We start from the raw sequence: 24,038 nt of genomic DNA, 5'->3' as shown, positions 1-24,038 counted from the left end.
GAGCAGTTCAACATATTCCATACAATGCGGGTATGCTTTTCTGTCTTTTTCTACTCCTAACTTTTATAACTCTGGTACGTTTTGATCCCCACTAGGTTCAAATAAGGAAGTAGTTTATTATCAATCTGTCTACATGTATTGCGAGAACTATCGATTTAGCTGCTCCGTTTTTATATTGCTTGTTGCATTAAAGTGATATTAGCTGAAGATTTATTTTACCGGTATAGTCATTGATGAAATATTAAGTTAAATATTTTATCAAAAATAAAGAATTCGGTTCTATTGAATATATAGCATTGTATAGAAATTAATTTTTGTACGGGAAGACAATAATGTAATTTTACTTCATTCAGAGCCTCTGCATAGGTTTTCCGACACAAATGTTGATAACAAAAGTTTATAAATCTTTTTTTTGTTTCTGTCATTGAAATAGTAAATCACAATTTTGTCAAAAGTTTCGACACCGACATGTTAATATTTGTATTGCTTTAAGTATTAATATCTTCAATTCAAAGTACAAGAAATAAACGAAAATAATAACTTAAACAGGAGAGAGATACACATATAAGACAAGTATAAAAAGGGTATACATTTTATTTAATAATTTGTATTTCAAATAAAGCACAACGATATACATAGATTTAAATTTTCATCCCGATTAGCCACATGAAAAATAAAATTACACTGTCATTTGTCACGTGATCTGAAGCACATGGAGGATATTGTTTTAATAGTACTTGTATATTCTACTTGTTCAGTACTTGTTTCATTAATGCAGAAGATAAATGCGAAAGTGCGGTTTTACAAACGAAACTGTCCTTTACTTGCTTTGCTCTACCTCCGTATACGTGATATCCACTTTAAATTGGTCGATACAACATTAAATAATCCCTAGGTTAATGATGGCCGGGCCTAATAACCGGAATGATGTGCATGGGCATGGGCAGCGCAGTAGTAAGGGAGTCCATTATGAAGTCGAAGTCGAAAGGTCCAAAGATTGCTTGCATTTCCGTGGGTACTGGCACCATTGGGCATTGGTGCCATTTATACCAGTAGTCCCATTCGTTGGTGATGTGTGGGATGTGTGGGACAGTGACTAGGGTCGTGGGACAGGGGTGTGTGGTCGTTCTCGGGGTTGTAGTGCTGACTTGTGGCGGCATTGGACACGGGTACCAGTTGTGCACGCCGTGGTCCATGGCCCAGTAGTTACACTGTGTGTTGATCTGCGGCGCAGGGGTGCTTGATCTTACTTCCATCTCTCCCTCCATTTCCGGTGTTGTGGTGGTAGTTGTGGTAGTTGTTGTGGTGATTGGTCTAGGTGTCTGTGGTAGTTGATGATGGGGTTGATAAAGTGGTGGGTAATAGTAATTTTCTTGTGGGTGGAACATATGAGGAGGAGGAAATTGCTGGTGTTGTGGAACAATGTACCTCGGTTGCATTTGTGCAATAGAAAACGGTTGTAGCGTGGCAAACTGAGGCTGAGGAGCAGATTGTCTTGGTGGCGGAGCATGTTGTACCTGTTGCGGAGCATGTTGTACCTGTTGCGGAGCATGTTGTCCTTGTAGCGGAGCAGGTTGTCCCTGTTGCGGAGCAGGTTGTCCCTGTTGCGGAGCAGGTTGTCCCTGTTGCGGAGCAGGTTGTCCCTGTTGCGGAGCATGTTGTCCCTGTTGCGGAGCATATTGTCCTTGTTGCGGAGCAGGTTGTCCCTGTTGCGGAGCAGGTTGTCCCTGTTGCGGAGCATGTTGTCCCTGTTGCGGAGCATGTTGTACCTGTTGTGGAGCAGGTTGTCCCTGTTGCGGAGTAGGTTGTCCCTGTTGCGGAGAAGGTTGTCCCTGTTGCGGAGAAGGTTGTCCCTGTTGCGGAGCATGTTGTACCTGTTGCGGAGCAGGTTGTCCCTGTTGCGGAGCATGTTGTCCCTGTTGCGGAGCATGTTGTCCCTGTTGCGGAGCATGTTGTCTCTGCTGCGGAGCATGTTGTCCCTGTAGCATTCGCTGTGTTGCTTTGTTTTTGTTTGTTTGTTGTCGTTGTTGTGGTTGCTGAAGTGGAATAAGAAGATACGGTTGTGGTGTGTGGTTCACTGGTTGTGGGTGATGCAGAAACTGTGGATGCGGTATTGGGTGGAATTGTGCTTGATGAATCTGTGGAACTCGGAATGGCTGAAACCCCGTTGGTGGATGAAGCTGCTCGCGAGATACAGGCCCAAATTGCTGCTGTCGTTGTGGCCTCGTTTGTTGCCGTTGACCCGGTTTTCGCCGCTTATTTGGCACTGGAAAAAGACGGAAAACCATTTCAAAATCTGGTAACAATTACTGACTCCGCTACGTGTATCTACAGGTCGTACCTTACTTCTGAATTTAAGAGGAGGCACTTGTCTAAGAAGGGGCCCAATGATATCTTTAATCAGTTTATGGAGAACATAATTAAATAACTCTTAAAGGCATAGGGTCTATCTTCTATCTCAAAAATGACATCACAATATTTCGCAAGAACTCCAAAAACAAATTTGTAGTATTAATCATGAGTTATCTATAGCTGAAGCGCTTTGAAATTGAAGTCATTTTGACGTTTTAGCCCTTTATAAAATGTTTGTCTGGAGGAAAATATATTAAAATTGGTACCCCACTGATTGGTGGCTACACACAAACATAAGAGATGCAAAGTCAACAGTGTACCAGTTTAGGCAAATATTTTGTATATTACTATAGTATCCAATGTGTTTGTAAACATTCTTAAGAACTTGTTGTGATTTTCTAGACATATATAAATAAGTTATGATCTTTAATTTCGCCACCTTTTTGGAACATGCAAAAGAAGGTGTTGCACGTCTCATGTTAATTTCCCTAGAGGTGTTGCATGAAAGATCGAAAATTTTAAGTTATTCAAATATATGACAAAACCAATTCGAACGTATGTCTTGATTCAATAATTTTTGAAAATAAGTTTAAAAGACGTGTATTGACAAAATTAGCCAAAATATTTCGAGTTTAAATCAAGCAATATGCGATTTATATGATTTTTAGCATTAAAATGGAGGGGTATCCCCGAATTTCAGAAAAACTGCCTCCTTGAAACAAAATAAATTTAGCATGGGCGTGTGCTTCGAGTTTTCCTCTAAAAAACTGTCGCTTTGAAATTTTGTTTCACGAGGGCATTTTTTGTAAAATTAAAAAAATCGAAACGACTTCACTAGTATTATTTTCAACTTCACCTGTACGTTAATTTTCCTCAGTAATGTATGGTCTACTGCGTGATTCAGTGGATAAGGTTGTCGACTCTTAAATGTAAAGATGTTTCCTATTTTTAAAACGACCGGGTTCGACTCCCTCACGAACATATTTTTTTTTCATATTCCTTTTCCATATAGATTTTTTTTTCTTAATTGAAACACGCTTCTAGTTTTTAAAAAATGTTTCATGTCAACTCTCTGTTTATTACCATGTTCCGAGTTTGAAATAAGCTTCCAACTTGGACACTGTTTAGTTTGTGAATAAGACTCAATAAACACGCCGAATACAGCATGCAATACCTGTGTATGTTTTTCTGAATGAAAGTTGTTGATAAAGGCATGGTGCCTTTTACGAAAAACCGTTGTGAACTTTGCAAAGCTTTGGAAGAAAAACCTTAAGGCCAAACGAGGTAAATAACCTCTAAACAATTTGAGTTTATAATATGTATTCCAGTAGCAAATTGCTATGTTGAATCAATTTTTACAGGTGCATGTACTTTGAATAATGTTGAATTTTATTAATGCGTATTAAACTTCCCATATATTGTTTTGTGGTCAGAGTAATGTACAGTTGCCAATTATTGGTTGTAGAAAATAAAACATACGGGTATAAGAGCTTTTGGACTGTAGTAGTATAGAATATTAAATATTTGATACACTTGTAACATGTAACCGTATACATTTTATCTGATACTCAGGGAAAAAAAAGAAGACAATTTAATATTCACGATTTCAGAAATTATCTTTAGACTACATGTATAATGTATTGACACATAAAATGTATTAGGCTTGTCCTTAGTACTGGGGAATTCTTCAGGTATTTAAATGGCAAATGCGCAATGAGTATAAATATGAATGAAGGTCAGTTCTACGTCACGAATGTTGGCACGGAGCTCCGATTAGGGAAAATTCCCGCTTCTGTGCAACACCCTCTTTTACCAATATCTTAGACCCTATGCCTTTAATTGGCATCTCATGTTTTCAAAGTATACAACATTACATGCATTTTGTCTTCTGTATGCTTATAGTAATTAATTCTAATAGTTCGTTCGCCGAAATTTTGCGATAATTAACCACAATACAGACTTAAATATAAGCCCCGATTTCAAAGTTAATTAGGTAGGTAGTCACGTGGTACAGTGACGTCACATGCGCCCTTCGGATTGTGAAAGTACTGCGAGATATTATTAAAAACTTTTAGGGGCCTAATTTATTTACCATGGGCAACATTTAAATCGATGTTGACAAATTGTCCAAGTCGTATATGTGTTTGCCCCAAATATAGCGAGTAAAGCGTGTATGAAATCGGCAATATTGTGAGTAAATAATGTTTATATGGGTCGCTGTCTACAAACTGTTTGGGGATGTTATTCCTTTATACATCTGTAATTGGCGCTGTTTTCTAAAATAAACAGTGCAATCATTGTTTATTTTTGGATTAGACAAATTATGATACGTTCAATTGTTGACAACTAGGTCCTATGCCATTAAAACTGATTAAGCTATTGTCGCGCGTGCATTTCGGAAAGAAAGAAAAAGACAACACACACAAAGTCGTAATCACATTATTTTATTTTGATAAAGCAATCTTATTACTATTTTTGAATTGTGATCTGCACGTCTTTAGGAAGTACGAAGTGGGACCACGGCGTTATAGCCTACTGACGCACTCAAGATGCTACGAGTTCAATCAGGAAATAATTCTATAATTCAATTTAATTAATTTTTTTTTGTTTTTGTAAATCTACTAGTTGATAGAAGTTACATTATATCGTCGATATATGTTATTACAAGGTGAAGGTCAGTTAAGATCCGCGTGTGTATTGAATTTGAAGAGCAAACCAGAATGTATGCTATAGGCCTACCAGTGCTTATAGCTTCGATATATCCATTTTCTCGCAGTTTATCAGGGTCTCTGTCCAAACGGTGTTTGAAAAGGTGACTGGGTGTGTTTTTAAAAGGTAAAGTTTTTGCTCCAATAAAAAAATTATCCACGTCTTTTTTCTCGTACCTTCCTTCGAAAAATTTAAAAATACTCAGTCTAAATCCTTTCTACCGACAACTAGTACACCCGAGCACGGCACAAAACATCTTAATGCATTATTATTTACAAGCCTTTAACATGATAATTGGTTTTTTGTCGATTAAATCTAATCTGTTTATGAAATGGCTAAGAGATGTTTTCAAACCCGAGGGCACATATGACGTCACACATATTGGCGCGTAAACTAGCGAAAGAAAATATGCATATCGCAAGATTTGAATTTCATCGCTTTCAAACTCGAAAACTACGCAAAATATTTAATTTAAAACACATTTAAAGTAGTTTTAGGCATAAAAAGAGTTAATTTTCCTGAAAAAATGAAAAAGTTTAGAAACATGCGTTGTGTCCTTTAACTCTAAAATTTCTTTTTATAGTCTGGTCCGATTTACATAACTGCAGTGGAGAAAATGCAGGTAAGGGGGTGGGTGGGCCGAAGTGTCTCTGGGCCGAAATGTCAATGCACTCATTGGATAGAGTCGAAAATACAGCTGATACTATAAGACTAAAAGATAAAATAAGGGGGCCCTTCTCCACCCCACCCACAACAATGGTCAACGGCTGGCTCTATTGAAATGACTATAAGTTTAAAACTATGTGGAGCTGAAGACTCGTTTTTATACCACTTGAAAGGTTTTTAATAGAACTATTCAAGAGTATCATCATCCACGAAATCATGCAAAGCGTAATCGCGCTGTGGTACAATACACATTACATATCGAACAGCCCTTGTACTTCCCCGAATCTCTTATCACAATACGGAAGCATATTGGGGCCACAGCAGTATCTTTTTCAATTTGTTATAACAAATTACTAATTTGTTATAACAGATTAATAATTTGATATTTCAAATTACTAATGATATTTAAAATTACTAAATTTGTTATAACAAATTTCTAACTTGTTATATAACAAATCATCCAATCTGTTATAACAAATTGATAATTTGTTTAAACAAATTATCAATCTGTTATAACAAATTATCAATTTGTTATTTCAAGTTACTAAATTGCTATTTAAAATAACTAATTTAACAAGAGACCCACATGGTTTATTGGTAACCTGAGAATTAGTTAAAAGTATCATTACCGCAAAAGGCTATGACATCGATATTAATTTAATTAATTCTAGTACACTATACTAAATCTGATATAGAGCATATAACGTTTAGTTTGTAGGAAACCCATTTTGAAAATGTATGCATGTTCTTGATTGAAAAGTTTTTGTACTGATGGTATTTCACATTTTTTCTTTAAGAATACTTATGCATAATTATATCTCTCCCTCCCAGAAAGGGGACATATTGTTTTAGTGTGAATTCTTCTTCCGCTTCTCATACGAAGTTTGTCAGGGCCATAAATTTTGTGTCTTTTGACATAGACCTTACTATGAAGAGAAAATTCACGATTGTCTATTATGATCTGTTGATATTGATAGTCTGTTAAATTTGTTATAACAGATTGATAATTTGTTATAACAACCTCAACGAAAATATACTGCTGCGGCCCTAATATGCTTCCGTATCACAATAACCCTATTGAATATTAAATAGCATTTTAATCAAATTATAAAGTAGCTGCGTACTTACGAAAGCCCATTTAGGACCTATCAAAAATATATTTCTAATTTTAAAATAAGGAATTTCAAAATTCGTTATTTCGATTTTAATTCGTTATTTCAAACATTGAAATTCTTTATAACGGTTTAAATTTGTTATAACGAATTTGTAAACTTCGTAATAACGGATTTCGAAATTTGAAATAACGAATTCCGAAATTCATTATATCAAATTGCTTAATTCGTAATTTAAAAAAAAAAAAAAAATACTGAAAGGTGAAGATAACGAACAGTGATCAATCTCATAACTCCGGTACATAGAATCACCGAAATTATCGCTAATCACCAATAAAGGGGTCGACATTACCTCAGTGTATGTTCATTTATATACCATCTAGTCACACATCAAATTTCATGAAGATTGGTAACGATTTAAAGGAGTTATGGTCATTAAACCGATTGATATGAAGCGTAAATTTATACGAGTTATTTCCCATGTTTTATATATCGTATTCATGGTATTGATTTATACATTATAGTGTGATATTCAGATAAATAGATAAAATAAAATATTTGTCCTGATTCGAATTTTATATTGCCATTTCGAATTTACTGGTTATTTATAGTTCACTTACTGAGTACCTGTCGGTAAAGGGAAGTAACTCAGATTCACACGTCACAATAATCGGTTTTATGGAAACAATTCCTTCAAATCGTTACCAATCTTCATGAAATTTGATGTGTGACTAGATGGTATATAGATGAACATATGAACATATACTGAGGTAATTTCGGTCCCTTTATTTGTAATTTCTTTGGTAATTTCGGTGATTCTATGCACCCTCATAACTCCTACATAGGCGTAGCTTAGGTTCGAATACTACCGAGGCAGAGGGTCTGGGGGACGCAGCCCCCCAGAAGCTATCGACATTTTAACAACGTAAAAGGTGTTTTTTTTTTTTTTACCGAAGCAGCTGCCTCGGTTGCCTCAATGGAAGCTACGCCACTGTCCTATAAATAATACAAAATAAAGAGTTGGGCAAACAGAAACCCCTGAACATACCAGAGGTGGGATCAGGTGCCTGATCTTGCGACATCTTCATCCAAATACATTGATTAACTACTCGTTTTAACAAATTGAAATTAAATTGTATTAATGAATTGAAAAATCTATAATTTCAAATTATTTAATTTATTCTTACTAATTCTGCAATTCGTTAACACGAATTATTTACTAATTTGATATCAACGATTTTATAAATCGTTTTATCGAATTTGATATAACAATTTCTAAAATTCATGCTTTCAAAATTTAATTCGTTATAACGAATTTGAAAGTTTGAAATAACAAATTATATCTATAATAACGAATTCTGGTATTTCAAATTCAAAAATAATTTTGATAGGTCCTAAATGGACTTCCGTACGTACTGGTTTTGTTTGCCGATGATCTGTAAAACCTATCAAAGTTTACAAACTACACTTTCGATTCCGATAAGAATGGCTAGCGGAAGACTATCATTTATATTTAAATACAGATCCCGATTAGTGATACCCCCCCCCCCCCTAAATCCGCTACTGCTGACTCTAAACAAACAAGTAGGATATGGACACTGTAAACGTGATTGTGGCTATTATCTCAGTTCACTAGAGCGTAACGTTTTACCTAGATGTTTTTCGTACAACGAGTTTTAATTAATACGCAATAGCAGGGCTTCTAAGTAACATTATGATTTTAAGTCCGTGATACGTCCGCAGGACTCGCCATATCAGACAAACTTGCGTCCCAAATGAACTTTCTGCGTGTAGGACGCAGATTCTTGCGTTAGTAACAACTAAATGAACATATCAAGCCCCCCCCCCCCCCCCCAAAAAAAAAGGATGGGAGGGCGAAGTGTCTCGAAGAAAAAAATAATAGGACCGCAGTATCTCAACAAGTTGGGCCGAAGAGTCATTAGGACGAAATGTCTGACATTCCTTGTGCAGTTGTACTCAAAAGCCCAGGAGCTAATTTAAAACAAGATACAATCAATCAACCAAAGCCTAAAACGTTCGTTCCCTCATAACGTTCGCTCTCGCATGGTCATTTGGAACTCACGCGCTAGGCGGTCATTGTTGGTCAGCAGGGGGTTTGGTCGAGGTGGAAGAATACAATAATCGACACAATATTTTGCATGGTGTTGGATTTTCCATAGTTCAAATCCGTAAAAGTTTACAGACAAATTACCAATTCCCCGCTACACGACAGAGCATATTATTATATTTTGATATACGAAAAATTAACTTTCAGCAAAGAATGGGTATACTGAAATCAGCTTATTAAAGAAGTAAATATGTGAAAATGGGTTTTTCATTTTAAAATAAAGATAGCTAAATAAAAAAATAACGAGAATGTTACCGCTTGATGAAAAGAAGGGTTTTTTTTGTCGACAGAAGATTTTCAAACAAAGAGAATAAAATCTATTTTAAGTAAAAATATGAATTTATAATATAATAATATGAATAAGTAACTAATATGAATTTGACATGCATTGGCGAAAAAGTTGGAAAATTAAATTAAATTACTTACTTGTTAGTTCTTCACCCGGTGTGGTCAGCTCTAAGGTAGGTATGAAGTGACCAAGACGACAGGAGTTGCCAGAGTAACGGTGTACTTGTGCATGTACTACTTTACGGATGAGTGGACACGGAGTCCACACTATTGGTCCCCTTCTCAGGTGACATTGGCTTCCTTAAGACCCCTTTCTAAATTTTGGCAGGCGTCTTCAAAGACCCAATCGTAAATTCACACCCCCGCATTTGACCGGTATCAATGGTAATCCGCCAGTCAATGAAACATTAAACAATGGATCTCAAGTGGAGTGACATCTGCAGAGACCGTGGCCTGGAGCTACCCTAGAGAGGTGTTTTGATAACAATAATAGCATGTACTTATTTGCATTCTTTAGACCTCGAGGAAGCCCAGTATACCAGAGTTTTGATAGCATTGACCTGTCCACAAATGCTATTTTCTCGTAATTGAAACTCCTGAACAATGCAATTTTAATATAATTACACAATCAGAAATCAAACATTAATTTCTAAAGCTTGAATTGTTTGTTTTATTTTATGCTGATGATACAATTCTTATGTCAGAAACACCTGAAGATTTATAAAATCAACTTAATGTTTTTAATGATTATTGTACACACTGGCATCTTAAAGTTAACATTGATGAATCCAAGGTTTTAATTTTGGGAAAAGGTGATGGTAGAATAGAAACAGCATTTGCATTAAATGGTGAAGCATTAGAAATTGTTGATAATTTTAAATATCTAGGTGTATTATTCTGTAAAAATGGCTCATTTAACACAAATAACAAACAATGATATCAAAAAGCAACAAAAGTTATGTACATGTATTGTGTTACTGGAAAATGCAGAAAGTACAACCTTACTGTAGATTGTGCAATAGACATGTTTGATTAAATAATGTACTTTTGTATGGATGTGGAATATGGGGTTACAATCAATCCTCAATAGTTGAAAAACTGCACCTGCAATTTTGTAAACATATTTTACATTTAAAGTTATCTACACTCAATTCTATGGTTTATTGGTAAACTAGGTAGACATCCTATTACGATTAGTATTAAGGTAAGAATGATTAGCCTCTGGTGCAAATTAGCTGCAACATAAGGTGATAAATTGTCATCAGATCTGTTTAGTGTTTTGAGAAACTATGAGAATGTAGGACAAGAAAGTCACAGGACAAAAAGTCGCAGACAAAAAGTTACGGACAAAATGACCATGGACAGAAAGTCACAATAAGAAATTTTATGAAAGTAGGACAAAATGTCACAGGACAAAAAGGTCACAGTTTATAAGAAAATAAAGATAAACTTTATGATCATTTGGTTTAGTATACTATATATTAATGATTGTCAAAACAAAATCTGATGGCAGAATTATGGTTGGCTTCCTTTCACTCCAGGTTATTGTCAAAATAAGAAGTAAGTGAACTGTCATATAGTAATTGCTATATAATCAAGTTAATGATTTTTCCTTTCTTAGTATCTAATAGAGAACTGAAAGTGCTAAATGTGGCAAAATAAAACACCAATAAGAATGATGACATGTATTCCTTTCTACCTCCCATCCACTGTAAGAAATGTCTGGTGTCTGAACAACAGTTTTAGTGAGCATTTGGGTACCACCTGTTATTGTTAGCTACATGTATGGGGTCTCATTTAAAGTTATTTTTATGACTTTTCCTACCGATTTTGGGACTTTTTGTCAAGTGACGTTTTATCCTGTGACTTTTCATCCTGTCTGATCCAAAGTCATCATTGTGACTTTTTGTCCTGTGACTTTCTGTCCCTATACCAACTAGAATAACCCATCATGGTGCAATCTCAATGAACGTGGTCTTCCTTATATTTGGCAAAATATGAATCCAGTCAATTTATTCTGGATTAAGAAAATAGTTAACACATTATATGATAAGTTTAAGCAGTCGTGGTATAGTGATATGTTTAACTCTTCCAAATGCCTGAATTATAGAAGATTTAAGGTAACTCCATACTCGCAGTTTTATTTGATACAAGTTTAAAAAGTGTATTTATTTCCATTCATTATAGTTCATTATAGTTCAAACTAACAAATTATCAGATAAAATTTATAGGTCATCACACTTTTTAAGATGCAAGACATACCTAAACAGAATCATATATCACCGTCAGAAAATTACAATTATCAAAATTTGATAAAAACTGGTTATGACGATATAATAGCATTCATAACAATTTCATAAAACCGTTTCCTCACAAAAATATACAAAATGTTTGTTAAAATAAAGGAAATCTATTGCATAATAGAGAAATTGCCTTGGATTCAATATTTTGAAACTTATCATTTATTATTCATCTATAACTTAGACTTTTGAAATATTTTATTTTTAACAAGATTTTTTTTACAATAACTATCGAAAAAGACTCCAACAAAAGGTATGTTCCTATCATGCATAAATCTAAATAAATCATTGATTTTGCAAAATCTGATGACATCACAGGAGGGTGGAATTACTTTAAGACGTCCTTTTGCCTAGAAAAGTATTTATTATCCTTGCCTTGTAAATATTTGAAACTTTTTTGTAAATGTTAAACTACCTATTGAAATTGGAAGATGGTATAATATACCAAGAGAAAATAGAATTTGTAAGTTATGTTTGAAAAATGAATTTGCCGATGAGTACCATTATTTATTTAATTGTAATGATCCATCAATAATGCAATTAAGATTATTTTGTAAGGTTAAAACACTTATATGTATGTTTATTTTAAAAAATCTATGAGTTAGTCGGTCTTAAATACTTTTTCACTACATGTATATTGTGTATTTGTATATACTCTAACCATATTCGTACTCAAATACATGTTTATCTAATGTACCTCATATACCATATATAATGTGGTTTGAGCGAATAAATGAACTTCAACTTATATATCAAAAGTTTACACAACACCCTGATCCCTAGGCTAGGTAAATAAAAAGTATAGCTTTTAAAAAAGCTTGCCGTCTTTAGGAACAACCGATATAAATGTATGGTATGCTTTAAGTATTGATATTTTTATCAAATGACCACATAATCAAACTTTTCTAAAATGGTAAATCTTATATAAAATCAAGTTTTCAACCCCCCCCCCCAAAAAAAAACCCCAACAACAACAACAACAACAACCAACAAACCACCAATTAGAAACTACTGTACAATAATTTTTCTAGTATGTCCTTGAAGTAAACATGATATTTGTACTTAAAATAGAAAGCATTGTTTCTTCTCAACCTCAAGAAAAAAGTGAAAAGCAGATGTTCAGCATGTTTAATTTTTCACACAGCAAGAAACGAAAACTACTAAATGGCTGAAAATTGTCCAAATTTTAGCAAGAATTTTAAGGTTTGGGTGCAAAACAGACCATTTCTGTTATTTGTTGAATTGCCGCCATGATCAATGAAAAAATGCGAGCATTCCCTTATCGAATTTTATCGCAAAATAAATAAGTTTTACATGAAAATAATTATTATTAACGATTTTCAAATTAAAATTCTTTATCATTATTCATTGTTAAATTACATGTACATGAAATGATATATTTGAAATGATCTAAATACAGTTTGCATATATATATATATATATATATATATATATATATATATATGCAAACTGTATTTAGAAGGTTTGCGTTTATATATATATATATTACTTATAAATAATGAAAATTTTAAACAGTTTAACGCGCTATATACACCGTTATGTACATCTGTGTAGTTATGACCCATCGATTTAAAGTTTACGAGAAATACATGTAATGTATGTACAAGCTGAATTCCTTGTTAAAAAACAATCTGCTTTAATCGATGAAAAAAAAATCACAACAGGTTTGAAGTTAAATGTGACAATATCATTTAAATGAAACCTGAAATGACCTAATGCGAATTTTATTTTTAAATAAAAAAATATTTTCCAAATATTACAGTAGATACATGCAGATATTCCCACATGGAATATAAGGCACGTATAAATGTATATATTAATTTACTTTCATGCCTCTTCCTCCCATTTTAAAATATTGATAATTTTAATTAAATCAAACTTTTAACTTAGACAAGGAATCTCTCTCTTTCCCACAATGTCATGCATGGATAAAAAGTACCAATAGTGTCTGAAACGCAGAATTTGACATCGAGGCCAAGTCGTTCGTTCCAATCTTGGCCCAAAGCGTTCCATTCTCGCTAAGAACCGTTCGTTCTCTATCTCAAAACGTTCCGTTCTCGCTAAGAACCGTTCTGCGTTCGTTCACCGTTCCACTGATGTAGTAGTACGCTTAATAAGATCCCTCCGGAAGACCCCCCCCCCCCTCCTCTCCCCGTCTCAGATAAGATCGAAATTTTGTAATTTGAAGGATGGAAGATTGATTGTTTTACGTCCCTCTCGAGAATAATTCACTCAAATGGAGACATCACCATTGCCGGTGTAGGGCTGCAAAAGTTATGCCTATGCTCGGCGCTTGTGGCCTTTGAGCAGGGAGGGATCTTTATCGTCGCAGCTGTGACACGGGACCTCTGTTTTTGCGGCCTCGTCCGAAGGACTGTCCCATTTAGTCGCCTCTTACGACAAGCAAGGGGTACTGGGGGACCTATTCTAACCGGGATCCCCACGAGAAAGTAGGATGGAAGAGAAACTACTTGATATTCCTTTAGGTGATGTTACATATAGCTGTAAATCTTAAGATCTGTGAGGTTGTTGAAGTAAAATAAAGAATCGTACGCCCAGTAAAAATGTTTAAGACAATCTTTGGAAAAGGCAAAATTCTATGTTAATTTTATTTGGTGTTACATGAAATCAGATATAGTTTAAAACAATTACGAGGACTATTGATCAATTAATATTGATCTCCCCCTAGAGAATGCTATTTGTGACACCTGTTTGACAAGTTTATTTTTTTGTCTGGATATTATTTTCACAGCAGCAACTGCTTTGATGTTAATCACTTTCAAAGGTCTTCAAATAATTGCCCGTCGACTCTCTATGGAGACAGTAAACCACCCCCCGGAGTGCGTATAGGGTCTATCAAACGAATAGCCCTAAGATGAGAAGTAGAAAAAAAAATGTAAATTCATATCTATCAATCAGGAATTTCTACCACGCTTTGTGGTAAACACCAAAGGGGGTAGTTTCCCGTATTTAGCACAAAGTTAGGAAATAATGACCGGATATTTTGAATTTGAAAATAACTCCCGAGGTCATGAAAATACCTAGATTTCAAACTGGTCTTCTTCAATAATTCTGACAACAAAGTACATATTTTCATGTTACTACCTTATTTTTGTAAGTCATAAAAACATACTTCTTTAAGAGACATTAAATCATATAACACATGACGTCGATGTATAAAATCTGCAATAAACCTCTTGAAGCAATCATTTTTTAAATTTGTTTATATCATTAGTTAAAACTCGGGATGGATTCCCATTCACCTCTAATATTGTCATAATCCAATCAACACCTATCGATTAATGACCATTTATGTGAAAGTCAAAGTGATTAGCAGTATTTGGAATTTAAAAAATTGTGACCAAAATCCAGAGAGAGAGAGAGAGAGAGAGAGAGAGAGAGAGAGAGAGAGAGAGAGAGGAGTACACACATAGTATACCATTTTATTACAAATGCCATATATTGGAACACATCAGAAATGTACGGAAGCCCATTTAGGACCTAACAAAAATACATTTCTAATTTGAAATAACGAATTTCAGAATTCGTTATTTCGATTTTAATTCGTTATTTCAAACATTAAAATTAGTTTTAACAGATTAAATTCATTATAATGAATTTATAAACTTCGTAATAACGGATTTCAAAATTTGAAATAACGAATTCAATTTGAAATAACGAATTCCGAAATTCGTTATATCAAACTGCATAATTCGTTACAACAAATTTTTAAAAACTTGTACTGGTGAAAAGGTGAAGATAACGAACAGTCGTCAATTTCATAACTCCTTTAAAGAATACAAAATTAAGAGTTGGCCAAACACGGACCCGTAAATATACCAGAGGTGGGATCAGGGGTCTGATCTTGCGACATGTTCATCCGACTACATTTTATCAACTACTCGTTTTAACAAATTGTATTGATTTGTTTTAATGAATCAAAATCTGATTTAATGAATTGAAAAATCTATAATTTCAAATTATTTATTATATTCTTAATAATTCTGCAATTCTTTATCACGAATTATTTACTAATTTGATGTTAACGACTCTATAAATCGTTATATCGAATATGACAATAACCATTTCTTAAATTCGTGTTTTCAAATTTAATTCGTTAATATAAATTTTGAAATTTGTTATAACAAATTCAACAAATTTGTTATAACAAATTTAATCCGTTATAACGAATTTAAAAGTTTGAAATAACAAATTAAATCTGTAATAATGAATTCTGGAATTCGTTTTTTCAAATTCAAAAATATTTTTTGATAGGTCCTAAATGGGCATTCCGTAGAAATGATAAAAAAATACCCTCATAAATATTCACGATCCCCTTATATGTTTTCCTAGTCTGATCACAACAATTCACAATGTCTAACGTTGCAATACACAGCGACACGAAAGGAATTCACAGAAACACTATCTTTGATCACGGGTTTTGAAATGAAAAATACGTAAAAATATTACGTGATGAAAATTTGACTTATTTTGCCTTCTCCACTTCTTTGTAAGTAATGTCGAACTTCACGGGGGACCGTTTCCACAGAGGAGACATATTGAATTGTGGATTGTGGGCAATCGCTGGTTGAGGTGGTTGTGTCGGAGACCCGAAGAAAAGAAAATCGAATAATCCCATTGGTGCTTGTGTGGTAGTGGGAGGTAACGTAGTGGTACACGCCCACCACTTGTAAACACCGTTCTCAATATACCAGTAGTCACACTGAGGTGAAGTGTACTGCACAGGAAGAGTCGGGGCATTAAAAACCAGAGGAGCAGTAGGGGCTGGCTTGGTGGGCGCGGCGGTGGTGGGGGCGGGGGTGGTGGTGGTGGTAGTAGTAGTGGTCGTTGTTGTAGGAGTAGTAACCGGTCGTTGAGTGGTCGGTGGTGGGCCAGTCCTCGGAAGCTGGCAGGGGAACCACTTATACACTGCTCTGTCAATGTACCAGTAGTTGCACTGGGGATGTGCTGGGTGTGCTGCAGGCTGTACAGGCATTTGCGGTTGATGAACCTGTGGGATTGGTAAATACTGTTGTGGCTGGGATTGCGGTAGAAACTTACCTTGTTGTTGGACAAGAGGTGGAGGGAGTGGTATGTATTGTTGTTGATGTTGTGCTGGGGCTGATGGTATTGGTAGATATTGAGTTTGTGGTTGTGCTGGGGCTGATGGTATTGGCAGATACTGAGTTTGTGGTCGTAATGGAGCTTGTGGTACTGATATATGCTGGGTTTGTGGTTTTGCTGAAGTTTGTGGTAATGGCAGATATTGAGTTTGTGGTTGTGCTGGAGCGTGTGGTATTTGCAGATACTGAGTTTGTGCTTGTGGTATTGGTCGATACTGAGTTTGTGGTTGTGCTGGTGCGTGTGGTACTGGTATATGCTGAGTTTGTGGTTTTGCTGAAGTTTGTGGTAATGGTATATACTGAGTTGGTGGTTGTGCTTGAGCTTGAGACATTGACATATACTGAGTTTGTAACTGTGCCAGAGCTTGTGGTAAAGGCAAATACTGAGTTTGCAGTGGTGCTGGAGTTTGCGCCATTGGCTGAAACTTGGGCTTCGCTTTCGTGGTTGGCTTCCTCCTTCTTGATTTGATTTCCGTTTCTGCTTCCCTCTCCGGTGCAGTTGTGGTGGTTGTTGTGGCGGTAGTTGTTGGTCTAGCCGTGTGTGGTTTACGAGGAGGTTGATACATTGGTGGATGGTTGAGTTGAGGGTAAAACATGGGTGGGGCGTATTGCTGCAACATTGCATTCTGTGGATGCGACTGTAGCAGCTGCTGTTGTGGTACAGCATACTGAGGTTGATGAGCGGGCTGTCTTGGCGGAGCCCGAGGAGATGGTTTGGTAGATCTCTGCTCATGCACAGCTTGCGTGGGTGGTGTATTTTTTCGTTGCTGTTGTTTGGGTTTTTGCGTTGGAGATTGTTGGTTTTGTAGCATGGGAATATTGTGATATGACGGTTGAGGAGACTGAAATTGTGATGTAGATTGGAGGAACTGAGACTGAGGTGCTGTATGAAATTGCTGAGGATAGAAGTGTTGTTGCTGTGGGAGTGTCGATGGACTGTAAAGCTGCTGTTTAGGAGGATGAAAGGGTTTCTGAGGATGAGATTGTTGCACTTGACCTGAAAACAAAAGCATTTTAGTATATATCTGCTTATTTGAAAAAAAAACCCCATTCTTATGGTACAACATTTGAAAATGTCAACAACCAAGCGTCGTTGCAGTGTTGCACTAAAGTTTTAATCATAAAAACAATAGTTTCAATTCAGTCTAGAAATTGCTCAAACTGAAATGCATTCTTTGTGATTATGATAGGAATAATGAAATATTGTAGAATCATGTCTGATCGTAGTGTTTAACATTGTCTTTAATGCCACTACAATCGTACAATCAATTAACTTTAAGGCGTGTTTAATCCCAAATCCTAAGAGACGAAGAAATCGAAATATATTGATGAAAGGTGAAGATAACGAACAGTGATCAATGAAAGGGGAAGATAACAGTGATAAATCTCATAACTCCTATAAGCAATACAAAATAGAGAGATTGGCAAACACGGACCCCGGGATATACCAGAGGTGGGATCAGGTGCCTAGAAGGAATAAGCATCCCCTGTCGACCGGTCACACCCGCCGTGAGCCATATATCTTGATTAGGTAAACGGGGTTACCCGTAGTCAAAATCAGTGTGCCAAGAACGGCCTAACAATCGGTATGAAACACGTCTGACAGCATTTGACTCAATGATAGGTTGTATTGGCAAACTAGATCGTTATAACGACCATAGAATTTGCAAAATGCTGACTTTAAACGAGACTGTTGGAACCCCTGCACCATCAACCTGTTTGTCAGTAGCCTGTTTCAATTTAAAAACTGATCATACGCAGAAGAAGCTCTTGCGTATCGAATAAGTTGAGAGATATAAACACCATATGCAGGTAATAATGAAATATTGCTACATAAATATGGGAAGTTGACGATGGAGAAGTTGAAATCATCCCGTTTGTCATAAAGTGGAGTTGTTAGTTTGCCGTTACTATCTATTTTCAATAAAATATCTAAGTATGAAGCAGAAGTGGACGACTCTATGATGTCTTTTATTTCGAGTTCACTGGGATATAACGAATCTACATATGAATTAAAATGATTACTGATCTTAGCATTGCGTTCCTGTGATACTGTCCAATCTAATAATCTAATTTAATCCTAAATTAGGAACATGAACATAACATAATTTTTTCCAGATTTTGTTAGAGAATCGGGTTGAGGAATCTACAATGAATTATACCAGCGAGTGATATCTTTCTAGCTTGACTTGAAAAAGATAAATCTTTATATTGAATATTTATTCGTTTTCTTTCTTTCGTTTATCATTATCATTTTCCAACATCAGTTACACATAGTTTTAACCTTCCACATTTCCATTTTTAAGTTCTCTTTTTTTTGTCAGTGAGATTGGAATCTAGTATGTATTGTTTTATACCAATTGCTATGCCATTCTATAAAAACTGATTTTGACTACGGATTACTCCGTTTACTTGATCAAAATTTACCAGTAGACAGAGAATGTTTATTCCATGACACCTGATCCCACCTCTGGTATATCAGTAAGTAAGTTATGAGATTAATCACTGCTCGTTATCTTCACCTTTATAGGAGTTATGAGATTGACCACTGTTCGTTATCTTCACCTTTTCATGCAACCTTTGGTTTATATATATTTAGTTGCTTCAACTGAATTGATTGAACATTTTACCTTGATTTCCAGGGAATGCAACATGGCGGGGTGAAGGGGTCAGACGGGACCACGCTTGCTGTGTTGGCGGTGATGTTTGTTTTGCGAACGTAGGAGGTGCCTGTTTATTAGGAGGCCCGGTCTGCGACCTGGACTGTGGGTGTGGGGGTGGTCGATGTGGCAGGAATTGTTGCTGGGGATGATTGAGCGGTTCTTGAATCATTGCCAAATTTTGTGGCCCGGGTGCATTTGAAGTCTGTGCAGATTCTAATTTGCTGCGTATGAATATTCTCTCTCTAGCCTTCATTCGCGGAACAATCTGTAGCTTTCGTACCTTGGGATAATTCAGATATTGGCTGTATCCATGGATACTGAAGGACGGAGCAGGACTTGGGATTTTAGGCCTATTTACCGGAAATGGCTTACCGCCAGGTTGTTTCGTCATTAGCGGAGATTTCGATTTATCCGACACAGGTTGCAAGAACTGAGTGGTACTTTTGCCGGAAATGAAGTTTTGTATTTGATTAGATATTGACGGTAAATCGCGGAAGTTCCACTCACCGATAAAATCCACATTACCTTGTTTAGCCGCCTCCGCTACGGCTAACACTAAAACCAGCAGAACAAGCCCACGTGTCAGCATGTTGACGGGGGACCTGAAAAAAAGAGAGCAAATTTATTGTAATGGAAAATTTTAAAAATGATCTGCAGCTATAGGTAAATTGATCGTAATCATGATTAATTCTTTTGGTACAGTGATTGAAAACATAGAACTATGACACCATAGTTTTCTGCTTAATTCTTCATTAATTTGTGTATCTGCGATGAAATTGACATTTCTTTATAAAATAGAGGTTATCATTGCTTTGGATTTCTTGTTGCAATACTGACGAACAAGTACACTAAATGCCAACTCTGACGGCGAAAGCTAGACATATTCATATGTTGCTTCTTTGAATTAAAATTTATAAATATTAAATAAGCATGTATTGACAACTGTAAAAAAAAAAAAAAGATTTTGGAGGATTGTGCAAAGTTTGGAGTCCAATACGTTCGACCAAACATTTTGCTTCACAACGTCACGGAAGTTGTAAATTACATGCACCGTGAAAAGTAAATTTCCAGATGCCGGTTTCGATTCTACATGCACCGTGAAGAGTAAATTCCGGCTGCCGGTTTCGATTTTACATGCACCGTGAAAAGTAAATTCCCAGCTGCCGGTTTCGATTTTACATGCACCGTGAAATGTAAATTCCCAGCTGACAGTTTCGATTTTACATGCACCGTGAAATGTAAATTCCCAGCTGACGGTTTCGATTTTACGTGCACCGTGAAATGTAAATTCCCAGCTGCCGGTTTCGATTTTACGTGCACCGTGAAATGTAAATTCCCAGCTGCCGGTTCCCATTTTAGTTTCTTACCTTTTTCTGCGGCCGTGTCCAGGCTGAATCAGTGAGTATAATACATTGAGACTTACAGAAGTCCCGCCAGAAAACCACAGACTATAAATCGACCATCAGTCTTAATCACCTATTGACGGCCACAACACGCCAACAGATCATAAATATGGGCCAGAACAAATCAAGGGGATAAAAATAATTTAATGACGGCTCAGTACTTCACAGTGGATACAGTATGAATGTCAGATAGTGATCTCCACTCGGATAAATCTTCTCAATTTCATGACTACAGGTGGCATCAATGGCTTATAAAACAATATTATGTTGTTTTTAAATGATCATGTCCCCCTTTTCTGTTTCAAACCTAGATTTAATGCAAATTGGATTATGTCATTTTTCTCTAATGATATTAGGTAGATACCAAAAGTAAATTGTCGGCCTAAAAAGGTATCTCCTTGTATGATGCCTACAAGGCTGATTGTTTGCTCAAACTTAGATTTAATGAAATTTCAATTAATAAATAATTTGACCTCAAATATGGTCGCACCCACGAGAACACACACACACGTACAAACACACAATAAACATTTTATTAGATCAGATGATTTGCGATTTTCAAATAATGGGCACTGATAATCAAACACAAACAAATTGATGGAAATTATCGAACATTGCAAGGTTTCACCTGCATCCTTCCAGTGATGTAATTATTGCTTGCATATTTATTATGCATCCCATTCGAGATGTTTTTCCAGAGAGACGTCACCAGCTGTCTAAAATAAAGGTGAAGTACCGCAAATTTTAACCTGAGCATGGCACGTACGACCGTAGCAGTGAGGGTTCTTTATCGTGTCAAACCCTGTTGTGACACGGGGCCTCCGTTTTCAAGGTCTTATTTCCGTGTTTAAGGTCATATCCGAGAGACACGTGACTTTTACTTTTAATGCCGGACGCTTAGCGAAGAAGCAGTCACTATCTTCGTTGACGTCACTAATTGGACGCGGCGCCGGTCTCTTAGTTACGAACGTCCTAACGCCTAAGCAACCGCGACCGGAAGCGATTATATTAATTAAATTCATCAGAGGCAATAAATCCTATATCTATATTCTAGATCAAAATACAAAGGTGTACCGTGTAAATTCTTCTTTTAAAAAAATGTAAATATTAAGCAATATACTAAAATCAAGGATTTGTTGCATACTGTATGTCGGCCATATTTGAAACCTGAGCAAGTACTAGAATATGTAGGAGGTTAATATTAATGTGTTGGCAGGTGTCATTGTGGTCAACACCGATGAATTATGGCCAGATTTTGGTAAGTTGGACGTAGATATTAAAGTAAGTGTACTATGATATATGTATAAACAAGTACTAACGAGACAGTACTTAATGGTGACTAGTACATAGGACCGCTGCAGTGCAGCAAAGCACGTGTTACTATGAATTTAACATGGAAGTACAATTACAAAAGAAAATGATACCCCCACCCCAATTGTTTATATTATATGAAAGTCAATCTTAAAACATACTAATCTACGAAGAGGAGGCACTCAAGACCATGTTCAGACTTTAGTTGGATCTTGTTAATGAGAATTAGTGCTTTTTAGATTTCTTTAGTTAGGAAATATGTCTGTACCATCTCATTTTAATTAAAATTTTACTTGTTTTAAGATTTTGTCTCTGAACAATAATCAAACCAATGAAAAATCATCTGGTTCAAACATTAACGTGGAAAAATGACCCAGTGTTGTAGCATAGACTTCGCCCCCCGGAAAAACGGGCCCGGGATAGACCCCCCTTCCCCCCCCCCCCCCCCCCCGCTAGAGGGAAAAGCGACTCAGCATATAATTCCCCCCTGTGTACAAAGTCAGTATAGAGTTTCCCCCTGGGCGGAAAAACCGCCCTGGTATAGAATTTCCCCCTCCTGTTTCCGGATTTCATCGACCCGAATCTCTTGTTGAATCGACATATGCGTGGAAATGATCATTGTTGATAGATAAAACGTCGTCGATACATCTAAATGTCGAGTTGAAGGCCACAGCAAGAGATTTTTTCTTCTCATGTAGAAGCTTTTGAATAAATATAGAATGAAGCAAACCCGTGGAATTGTAGATAATAATCAATGAAATTTGTTATTGTTGCTATAAAGAGGTACATGCTATTAAAAAAGTTACAAAAAAGAAACAAATATGTGCTGTCAAATAAGTTGTTATAGTTTAATGAAATAGATATGCGCTCATTAATATTATGATATTCATTAAATAAACGAATTTTTAAAAAAAATATTCTTCCCAATGTCGCCATCAACTGAGAATAGACTCAAGTTAAAAAAAAAATCCAATCAACTTTTGAAATGATTTTCATCAACAAATATAATTTTCAGTATATGTTTGCATTTTAAACAATTCTTTTTATAAACCTGCAGTTTTAAAAAAAACCCATCTGTGCTAGACAAAATATTAAGATACAAGTAATTAGAATTTAGACTAAAGTATATTCTCAGTTTATGGTCTTAAGCCCGGGTTATCATTTGTCAACGTCGCCTTCTATCTAACCCTGACTTGTGGGGGCGGGGGCTGAGCCATGCCTTTTTTCAAATTGAGAAATAATGAACAGAAGAAATGATAAGGTTACATCACAAAAAGATTAGCGGATTTGAACTCGGGATCTGTGGTTCACCACTCTGATGCTTTCCCCACTCAGTCACGAAAATACATACCGGGGTAAACAAATTGATCGATACAAATAATTTTACAAAACATTTTAAAAATCTCCATCTTGTGACGTACTGCACATATTTATGTAACGATATTACATTATCATCTGCATATAGTGTTAATGTCTCCCAACTAATTCGATAAGCGAGAGCATGTTCTGCATATGACCAATTTCTAAGCCGAGACAGGTTAAGTTGATATTACAAGGGTTTCAACAGTCTCATTTAAAGTCAGCATTTCGCAAATTCTATGGTCGTTATAACAGTGCATAATGATAATTATTATTTGCAAATACTCCTGTCATTGGTTCGAATGTTGTCTGACGTGTTTCATACCGATTGTTAAGCCGTTCTTTACATACTGATTTTAACTACAGATTACTTGTGCACCTCAATAAGATAGAGGGCTAACGGCGGGTGTGACCGGTCAACAGGGGATGCTTAATCCTCCTAGGCACTTGATCACACCTCTAGTGTGTCCAGGGGTCCGTGTTTGCCCTGTTCTCGATTTTGTATTCGCTATAGCATTTATGAGAAAAATCACTGTTCGTTATCAACACCGTTTTCATTCAAGAAAACATTGGTCGAAATGCAGTTTTTTCTATTGCGGTCTG

The 24,038-nt window shown here is 35.9% G+C and overlaps 2 protein-coding genes across 2 annotated transcripts; both read right to left on the bottom strand.

Annotated features, from left to right (window-relative positions):
- Window positions 1–896: 896 nt before the first annotated feature.
- LOC125665269 (proline-rich protein 2-like) lies at window positions 897–2,288 on the bottom strand. Its single transcript, XM_048897921.2, has one exon. It carries the CDS (start codon window positions 2,286–2,288, stop codon window positions 897–899), a length of 1,392 nt encoding a protein of 463 aa, XP_048753878.2.
- A 13,774-nt stretch (window positions 2,289–16,062) lies between these two features.
- LOC125665270 (adhesive plaque matrix protein-like) lies at window positions 16,063–23,293 on the bottom strand. The gene is made up of 4 exons (XM_048897922.2): window positions 23,264–23,293; window positions 20,730–20,752; window positions 19,330–19,964; window positions 16,063–17,696 (listed from the first exon to the last, which is right to left on the bottom strand). Exons 1-4 carry the CDS (start codon window positions 23,291–23,293, stop codon window positions 16,063–16,065), a joined length of 2,322 nt encoding a protein of 773 aa, XP_048753879.2.
- Window positions 23,294–24,038: the final 745 nt, after the last annotated feature.

Source organism: Ostrea edulis, chromosome 10 (genome assembly GCF_947568905.1).
Source record: "Ostrea edulis chromosome 10, xbOstEdul1.1, whole genome shotgun sequence".
Taxonomy (NCBI): Eukaryota; Metazoa; Mollusca; class Bivalvia; order Ostreida; family Ostreidae; genus Ostrea; species Ostrea edulis.
The sequence above is the reverse complement of the archived record's forward strand: the minus strand, read 5'-3'. Positions and strand labels throughout refer to the sequence as shown.

Bases quoted from the DNA above. Each gene is read 5' to 3' on its own strand.
- LOC125665270 (XM_048897922.2), bottom strand. From the start codon at position 23,293: ATGGCTCAGCCCCCGCCCCCACAAGTCAGG. The intron at 19,965-20,729 runs GTAAGAAACTAA...TCTTTTTTTCAG, and splicing joins GGACACGGCCGCAGAAAAAG to GTCCCCCGTCAACATGCTGA. The intron at 17,697-19,329 runs GTAAAATGTTCA...TTTTGTTTTCAG, and splicing joins TGCATTCCCTGGAAATCAAG to GTCAAGTGCAACAATCTCAT.
- LOC125665269 (XM_048897921.2), bottom strand. From the start codon at position 2,288: ATGGTTTTCCGTCTTTTTCCAGTGCCAAATAAGCGGCGAAAACCGGGT.